The 10,307-nt window shown below is 30.4% G+C and overlaps 1 protein-coding gene across 1 annotated transcript; it reads right to left on the minus strand.

Moving 5' to 3' along the window:
- LOC144574883 (uncharacterized) lies at positions 1-2,354 on the minus strand. The gene is made up of 4 exons (XM_078324977.1): positions 2,222-2,354; positions 1,593-1,700; positions 1,135-1,305; positions 1-276 (listed from the first exon to the last, which is right to left on the minus strand). The coding sequence occupies exons 1-4, from the start codon at positions 2,297-2,299 to the stop codon at positions 193-195; spliced, it is 441 nt and encodes a 146-aa protein (XP_078181103.1). The 5' UTR covers positions 2,300-2,354; the 3' UTR covers positions 1-192.
- Between the last annotated feature and the right edge of the window lie 7,953 nt (positions 2,355-10,307).

Here is a 10,307-nt window from a genome sequence, read left to right on the forward strand (position 1 = left end):
CCTGATAGATCACCAGCATTTTCAGATCAATCAAACTACATTAAAATATTGTTATAGCGCCTAGCGCTTGTAATTAATAAAGGGGAAGGAAAAGAATATGTAGTGTACAGATATATATATATAGCTTGTCTGTATAAAACCCTAAGCAAGCTTGCGCTTGAAAAAGAGACAAACTTTTCTGGTGCTGTTAATCTAATCTTCTGATGTCTCCATGCATTTCTTGATTGCTTGAAGCACTACTTGCCGCACTGTTTGTGCATCAACACTCTCTTGACTCTGCACATACATACATGATACACAAGTTATCATGGTGTGTGTTGTGATGAGTTTAGTTGGAAAATTTTATTGCTTGGTACTCAATATATATCCACACTCTATATAATATATGAATTGATCATTTCTTATTCCTATATATATGAGTTTGGTCTTTGGTTAACATATGTGTAACTTGGAATAATGAAGCAACTCAATGCCAATAAATGCACTGATGCAGGTGTAAAATATGTTGCTCGAAAGACGAAATGTCATGACTGAACGCAAAAGTATCAGAAGTTATATATCCCTTATCTTAGAAGTTAGAGCTATGAATTCCCACCTTTGCATTTGGAATGCGTACGGTTAGTGAAAGTTTCAAAGAATTGATATGCATTTTACTTGACAAAGAAATATTGATATTCAGTTTTAATTATTTCTAAAAGAATATATAATCATCATATTGAATTTCTAAAAGAATATATATTTAACATACTCTTCATTGATAAAAGATGGTAAACAAGATTAGTATAGGTTGCACAAGATCGAATAACATGGCCAAAAGCAAACCATGCAAAAAACTTCCAACAGCAATGACAGTAGCAATCTGGTAATTATACTAAATATTACTAACTACTTACAGAATTAATTACAGTGGTAGCAATCAGGATATATAGTATAACAAATGAAAAACCAATTCAAACCTGTGTGTGGTGTGCTAAAATTTAAGTTTTGTAAAAGAAGGTCACTAAGCATGCAGTGAGCAACAAAACAGGTATATATATAGAGACAAAGAAGCCCAAGGATTTATTTTTCTTTTTTTTTAGCCAAAACATTGCCATAGAAAAGTAATTAGTGTAGGAAATCTTATATCCATATTACCTCTCCTCCGACCGCTTCAAGGTGGAAGGAATCGGCGCACGATACATCGGCATCGATAACTTCAAAACCTATGTCATCAAAAGCTTCAAATACCGACACAAGTAACCCTGGACAACTTTGCTGCGATATCACATTTATGAGAAAACCTTTCTCCTGGGATGTAACAGTTACCTGATCAAAGAGAAATTTCATATTAATTACTTAAATAAACAAACAAACTAGAGTACAATTAAACTACATTTTAGTTTGCTAATTAAACAACATTTTGATATTGTTGCATTTCATCCTTTATCAGAATTGGTGTTTATTGATTCATGATGATAGTAGTACAACTACATTTTATTTGAGATGAATGTTAAACACATGATTTCATAAATGGCAGGTTCATTATGTTATAATTATGACTAATTAAATTACATCAGAAATGAGAAAAATGTTTACAGTACATATGTTGGTACCTTGGGCAATTTGCTATCTTCTTCAAGCTGCTGTTCGCACTCTTCAACTTTTTGTTTGAGCTCTTCTATGTATTTAGTTGCATCAACTATAATTGATGCCTTGTTTACCTATGAAAAAAAAGATAATTAAATATGATGTTTGTGAATTGTGAATGATAACAAGGCAAAGAACATGTATCATATTAGACACAAACACACAAGTAGCACAAGATAAGATCAATTTTATAGGAATAAGATATGCTTATATTTGGCTTACATTTTTCTTTTTTTACAAAAGTAAAAACCATTGGAAGTAATTGATGACTACATCCAATATTTTTTATTATTAACTTTCTTATGAAAAAAGGATATCAAGATGATAACATACGACTTCGATAAAAGTTCCATCAATTATGTCATTAATTGATCATTGTATCCAATAGACCCTGTTGATTAAGTAACTGTCTAATATCAAAAACAAGAAAAATGACCCCTGGTTTATCTTCGAAAAAAAAATGGGGTTCAAAGATTGCGATCTAATACGAGAAAAATAGAGAGAAATTAATATATAGAACAAGAGGGGATCAAAGGAAAAGAAGAAAACAAGCGAGAATATATAATAACATTAGTGATCAGTAGAAATATATTACTGCATGAGATTTTGTAACAGTGCGTAGAAGCTCAAGCTTCTCTTGCAATACTGCCTTCTTCGTATCCTTTGATCCCATCCCCCCCTCTCTCTCTCTCTTATCCCCTTCTCTTGGCCTCGCTCTCTCTCTCTCTCTCTCTACATATACTATACCTTTCATATATATGTGCAACTCATGATTAAGATTGCCACCAGAGAATCTCATGTCATATAGGGCACATATATGTTTTTTTGTGGCAGGAAAATATATAACAATTATTTAATTTAAATAGTATTAAAGAAGTTCAACTGCCCAAGAGAAAGAAAGAATTAAAACTACCTGTGCCAAGAGATATGCAACACTAATATTTTATTGATGGATATATTAAAGTTGTTTCCATTCCTTTCTCTCTCTGCCTCATTAGTAAATTAGTACCAATTGTTGGGAAATTATAAAGATCAAACAATTACATCTTATTCAGAGATCAAACAATTACATATCATCTAACGACCAAACACTTACATTCGAGGAAGGAGAAACAGTTATCCATCTTAACCTATGGACCGTTCTATGTTAAAGCCGACTCATAAAACATAATCATAAGTGCAGAATACAATACCTGATTCCATAACATTGGCCATGGAATCCTCAAGTCTGAAGAGCCGTCTCCGTGAGCACGAGACGAGTCTTCAATGGGAAAGAAGCCCTTCTCGTCTTTACATCACATATATGGTTGTGACTAAGTCTTCCAAGACAACAAAATGCACTTCAATCGGAAAGAAGCCCTTCTCGTCTTTACATCGTATGGTTGTGACTAAGTCTTCAGCAAAATGTGACCCTTGAGAAATCATTTCCAAATTTTCTAATTGATTTCTCTTCTCAGTTTTTTGATAATGGAAGAAAGGAGAAGGCACTCAAGTTCTGTCTAAAATAATTGTTGTTCAAAAATCTGAGTTGCATTGTTACACACGTGGTATCTTGTATCTTGAGGACCCATCCTTATATATGGATGCACTACCACCAGATCATACTTGGGTTGCACGTATTCTCTAAATAGGCAGTTTTTCGAATTTGCAAATATCATAATTGGTCCATCAATAATTTGATATTTGCCTAAATTATTATACACATTTATGGGTCACTCTCTTTTGAATACATAGATAGTCTAATATCTTAATTTCATATTAGATCACTTAATTATGACAATTATATATGGCAATATACAATCCATAATTATATCACATATATGCTCAATCCATTTTTAAAAGCATTAATAAATCAAAATAAAACCATTAGATGTGATCTATGTTATTTTCTCTATGTACTCATAAAAGAATATCACATTTCGATTTTGTTTTTATGTAAATCAATTATTTGAAAAATCAATGTCTATAAATTATCCATATTAATACATTTTTACAAGCTCTTGATGACAACTAAAACAAAGTTGAAATGTCATAATATTTTACACTTGTATAGATAAAATGATATAGATCATATCCAATAGTTTTATTTTGACTTTTAAGTTTTAAATTTTGAACTATTAAAGTTCTTAAAAATGAAGGCATGATGGAGGCACAAAAAATGGAGACATTTGAACCCTCCTCTTTATTATATTACCATAATATATTTTAATCAAATATCACCATGATATATATATTTTAATGAATTCAAAGGCTTCCCATCAGTTTGATATCAGAATATATTACAAAATCGGTTAAAAGAGTGCATTAATTGTTACTAGCTACTTACTATACTAGATAGTGCAAAAAATATAACTAAACAAAATAACAGGAGCAGTTCCAACCATGTAATTAACTATATATACAGATGAAGTTATTACTTGAAAATATGTTATCTTCACAATCTCAATATATTTTTCCAAATCAATAAAAATAAAGTTGAAAATGTATAATAAGTTTCTACGTGTTACCTTAATAAAATATGAAAATAGCGTACCAATTGAAGTTTCTGAAAATTTGTTAACTATTCTGGCAATAATATAGGGTCGTTTATTTTAGACTTTGAATAATTTAAATTTTGTAATGAAACAATAAAGTAGGTACATAAGATTTTTCATTATTTTAGTAGATATGATAGATATACTTCATAGATCGTATTAACATGATATTGGATTTCAATTAATACGTTATTTTTACAAATATCTAATTATTTCATCAAGTGATCCCTCCTATATACACACACACATATATACATATATATGCAACTGGCAGTCTATAAACACAGACACTGGTCACACATTTTGACTATTCCTATTTTGACAGTAAAAAATTAACAATAAAGAAGTAAAAAAACAAGGAAGATAATATCAAATAGGCAAATAGCCAGGGATCCCACCACTATCAGCATTTGGATTTAGGCAAGGAAAACGCCATGTATTTATGTATTTACCTTTTATAATTTGGCTGAAATTATGCATTTTTTTGTTGTTTGTTTGATGGAAAAGAATACATAAATAATCAAAAGACCAAATAATTAGAAAGAAAATATATATACATGAGGTGACGGGGATGAATGCAAGAGCCCGTGAGAGCATTTTGTTGCCATGCACAACTCAACCCTCTCTCCTTTTCTCACACGCGCTTTGTGTTGCCCACCTCATGCTTTCCCTCCACTCCAGTGACTATCGAAATGGAGGTATCCGTTACACTAATTTTGATTTTTATTTATTATGTACAAACAATCCGGGCGGAGCTAAAAACTTGAGATTAAAAGACTGAATAATCTAATGCATACAGGACGTGTACTGAGATTAAAAGACTGAATAATCTAATGCATACAGGACGTGTACTGAGATTAAAAGACTGAATAATCTAATGCATACAGGACGTGTACTTTTATTTAATGAAAAAAAAGTATTAATGTGTGCAAAATTACAAAATTAGAATATTATATATAGAGGAGAGATCAAGTTACAACAATTTTTGAGTTACAATAAGTTCCAACAAGTATTATATGTAGAGAGAGAGAGAGAGAGAGATGAGCTACAGTGAGTTGCAAAGTAAAGCGACTATTTTACTTCACACTCACATTTTGCGATTTTAAAGTTCAAAACGTTGATTCGAACGGTTCATCTTATTCTCCATATTGAAATGTGCTTGTTTTACATTTTTTTAGAATTTTTTTACTGTTTATTAACCACTTTGAAAATTGCCGATCCGCCGATCCGGTGGTCCAGAAATTTTTACTGTTTTTACTATTCATCCGGATTTTCAAATTTTCAAAGTGGTTTAATAAATAGTAAAAAAATTCCAAAAAATTTAAAATTTAGTTTCCAAGCATATTTCAATATGGAGATCACATCTAACTGTTCGGATTGACGTTTTGAACTTTAAAAATGAAGATATTGGGTGAAGTAGAAACGCGTTTTACTTCGCAACTCACCGTAGCCCATCTCTCTCTCTCTCTCTCTCTATATATATATATATATATAGAGAGAGAGAGAGAGAGAGAAAATGGCTAAGCTCAAAACGTTTTTTCCTAGTCTCGGAACAAACAATTTGATTTTTTTATTTTCAAAGTTCAAACAGTCGATCTAAATCATTAGATTTTTAATCTATATTAAAATGTGCTTGGAGACCAAACTTTATATTTTTAGGAATTTGTTTATTATTTTTTAAGATGGTTTGAAAATCGTTGTTTTTATAAAAATTATGCATCATTGAAAAATAACGATTTTCAAACCACATTAATAAATAGTAAAAAAAAAATTCAAAAATATAAAATTTGATTTGCAAGCATATTTTAATAGAGATTGAACACCTAATGGTTTGGATCGACTGTTTGGACTTTGAAAATCGGAAAACTGAATCATTTGTTCCGGAAGCTAGGAAAAAACGTTTTGAGCTTAACCCCTGTGTGTGTATCAATTCCTCAAATATCAACTCTGGCTAATATGAACTTATAACAACTGCAATATTGAGACAAAAAAAGTTCCTAAATTTGACCAAAACAACTCTGCAAACAGACATACATCAGTTAAAATCAAGACATTGAGTAACAAACAGACAAAAAAGTTCCTAATTTTGGTAATCTTCACAATGCTAAGTTTAGAAAAAAAAATTAGTCTCTTTGAGTATACTCTAATCTCTTTCAAATTTGTTTATTATTTTTATTCAAAACAAGAAAATTGGAATTAAGTGATATACAAGGCATACTTTAGTTTTTTAAAAGACTAATAATGTTTTGTGACTATATTACTTAATAGAAATATTTAATGTATGAGATTTTTTTTCAGATAAAATTAAAAAGAACATTAGCAATAGTTTCAATTGTAGTTTCTTTCCAAAGAACATTACTAATTAATTCTTAAAAACTTAGAGATGAATAATATATATGTCTGTTAATACTTTTTTTATTTAAGAAAAAAGAATATTAATGGTAAGTAATGATTGGCATGCAATAGTTGAATACGGACTGGAGAGGATGAGGATAAATTCTCCATGCGCGCTCCATTCCAAAAATACGCGCGCCAAGAATGAAGAATACAAACAATACCAGTATTTTTGACGCTATCGATGCATCCTTTACTTCACGAGCTAGCCAATTTGCGAATCTGATATTATTCTTCCCCCATTTTATTATATAAAATATGAATTGTACGCAATCTCTGATATATATATATATATATATATTTCATATCCCATTGTTTTTCCCTTTCCTCTCGCTCAACCATACATTATACTGACGAATTTTGATCTCATCTAAATATATATATTTAATTATTAGATGAATTCGATACCCAAATCCAACTAAAATTTAAAATAAGTTAAACAGTTAAAAAGAGCGAGGGTACTGTAATACGCATATTGCAGATCAACGAGTGTACGTTATCTCTATTTTTAAATTAAGTTCAATCGATCCAAACCAATAAAATATATAAATTTGATACTGAAGCGACTCGAAGCTACATTTGATACCCAATTCATCAGAATCTGATCAAGTTGATCCGAGCCGAAAATTAAGCTAACTATATATAAGATATGTACTTAATTTTATACCGTATATGTTTATATATCATAACTAACTTTTACGTGCATACATTATTATATAAGTGAGTCTATGGTACCATGCATATTACGATTTGTTACCGTGTTACGGCTCTATATTTGAGTTTTCAAATCCTAACGGTCGATCCGAACCGTTCATCTTGTTCTCCATATTAATATGTGTTTGGAGACCAAATTTTACATTTTTTGAAATTTTTTTACTATTTTTTTTAGATTTATTGAAAATCACTGTTTTTGGATGGTCCAGAATTTTCAGATCAAGTGATTTTCTAAATATCTAAAAAAATAGTAAAAAAATTTCAAAAAAATGTAAAATTTGGTCTCCAAACACATATTAATATGGAGAACAAGATGAATGGTTTGGATCGACCGTTAAGATTTGAAAACTCGAATATAGAGCCGTAGCACAGTAACAACCCGTGATATACATAGTACCATAGACTCACTCCTTATTATATATAGTTAGTTCCATGATACTGAATTATTCCTCTATGTTGCCTTTATTATTCATAAAAGATGATGAGGTTACGTTGAATCAAAGACAAATATATAACTTGTAAGAGTAGAAGTAGTTCGGAATGAACTCTGCTCCACCCTCCTATCCTCCAATCCGAACTGTTCAAAATAGATCAAACGACTTTAATTAAATCTGATTTGTTTTAATATATTATATTGATATAAAAGAAAATTGTAATTGAAGCCGTTTGATTGATTTTGAACGGTTCGGATTGGAGGATAGGAGGGTCCAGATTGGCTTCCCTGGTTATACTCTTATAAATCACATGACTCAAAAGTGCTATTTTTTCTGGAGTAAGGCTTGCGTGCTATGGATAGCATAGAGGGCTACGGTGCTATGGCTCAATATTCGAGTTTTTAAAATCCTAATGGTCGATCCGAACCGTTCATCTTGTTCTCCATATTAATATGTGTTTGGAGACCAAATTTTATATTTTTTGGAAATTGTTTACTATTTTTTTAGATAGGAAGAAAATCAAATATCTGAATGGTTCTGAATTTTTTGGATTAAGTGATTTTCTACCTAGCTAAAAAAATAGTAAAAAATTTCCAAAAAATGAAAAATTTGGTCTCCAAATACATATTAATATGGAGAACAAGATGAACGGTTCGGATCAACTGTTAGGATTTTGAAAACTCGAATATTGAGCCGTAGCACCGTAGCCCTCTATGCTATCCATAGCACCCAAGCCTTACTTTTTTTTCTGGATAAGGATGTAACTTACAATTATGTCAAATAATTGGGATCAATTCCTCCAATCAGCTGTGAGATATATATTTCCTGTACATCCCTCGATCGATGAAAGTATCCAGTCGACAAATTATCAAATTAATTCTGGCAATTAATGCATGCATCAATGCCCTGTTATCAAATAGAATAATTAATGTTTCCTCATTTATTTCAGAACCAATGCTACGTGTCACATGACTCACATCACTAGATCTAGGCTTGTCTCGTAGGGGGTTCATATCATAATATCATATAATTAAGGCAACTTAATTTTTTTAGTGAAACCGGTTCCTTCGTTATATATGTTAGTACGACTATTTTTTTTTGAAAAAAACAGTATACGATTGAAATCAATTGTACACAAATTTTCTTATAAAGAATCATATAAGAATGTTGAAGTAAATTTATATAAGGTTTTTTACTAAAAATTGTGTGAACGTAGGATTTTTTGAAAAAAATTATGTTTGTAATCATGCGCGGTTTTCTATTGGGTGATTCGTATGTGATTAAAAAAACAATTTTTTACGTCATCGATCTGTGTCGACTTTCTGTTATAATGCATCTATATCAATTTTTTTAGACATTTCTTTCATTTAAAGCATCTCTTCTATGTACATGTATTTTTCTAAGGCACGTCTTCTAAACAGGCAAAACTAGAGCGAGTGGTAAGACAACGGAGGCGATATCTTCACCAAAAAAGAGATCGGAAACAAAGAAACTTCAAATGGACGTAACTCTTCGCTTGAATGTCTGATTTCAATGTTCTACTCCAATTCAGAAAGCTTGTGAGGAGATTTAGAATCGTTATCCCTACATGTGTAACTGTATTTTTTAGGAACAAAATCAAAGGAAAGAGCATCAAAACTTGAGTTGAAGTTTCCGATTAAGTTTTTTCCTTTCTAATATCGGTTTTGTACTTTTTTTACCATACTTTTGCTTAGAAATTGCTCATGTAAATGTATAAAGTCTCAAAACTATGATTTTTTTTGTTATATTTTCATTTTTTTTTTCTTAGTTAGAATGTTGTTAATGTAACCATTTGTATAATGTAAATGTAAATGTTTTTTTTATATCAGTAAACGTAGTGTTTTTTATATTTGTTGTTCTTAAATGTCTAGTTTATTAATTTAGTTTAGTATTTTCAGTATTGTGGTAAATGTCGTGTACAATTTGAATTTAGATCTAGAATTTAATTTTTTAATATGAATTATACACAACTTTTTAATTAAAATTGTGTATGGCTGGTGTTTTCATACACGGTTTTAACTTTAAAAAAAACATATATGAATGTCTTTGCCAAAAGAATTGGTGTTGTTTTTGGAAAAACATATACGTACGGTTCTACAACCGTGTATAATTTATCGACACTTTTATACATAACGTCCGCGGACACAGTTATAAAACCGTGTACAATCCCATGCATTTTTAAAGGTGTTTAATCAAGCTTTCTATAGTAATGGGATTTTAAAACCAAAAATATATATCGATCCATAATACAGTCTAATCCGGCCTATGCAAAGCTACTTACCTTTTTCTAATTACTTCAGTACTACGGACATGACAAACAACAGAGAAAAATGTGATCGATGCTTATACCAATATGGATAAGTTAGAGAGAGACAGATTAGATAAATAATCAATGGTATACAATCATCAAAAGGAACATATATGCAACGACATGAGAAAAGAACTATATGGACCCCCATTATTGATACACGTGCCTTAGAGAATATTAATTTTATTTATAAAAAAATTATAAATGTTGATGATATGATAATTGTAATTTTAATTACATCAAATGCAGTAATTGTTAATATAGCAATTTAGCTAA

This window comes from Carex rostrata, chromosome 23 (genome assembly GCF_964058835.1).
Source record: "Carex rostrata chromosome 23, lpCarRost1.2, whole genome shotgun sequence".
NCBI lineage: Eukaryota > Viridiplantae > Streptophyta > Magnoliopsida > Poales > Cyperaceae > Carex > Carex rostrata.

Excerpts from the sequence above, each read along its gene's own strand:
- LOC144574883 (XM_078324977.1), bottom strand. The coding sequence starts at position 2,299 with ATGGGATCAAAGGATACGAAGAAGGCAGTATTGCAAGAGAAGCTTGAG. Across the intron at positions 1,306-1,592 it reads AAGATAGCAAATTGCCCAAG|GTAACTGTTACATCCCAGGA; the intron begins GTACCAACATAT and ends CTCTTTGATCAG. Across the intron at positions 277-1,134 it reads TTGAAGCGGTCGGAGGAGAG|AGTCAAGAGAGTGTTGATGC; the intron begins GTAATATGGATA and ends ATGTATGTGCAG.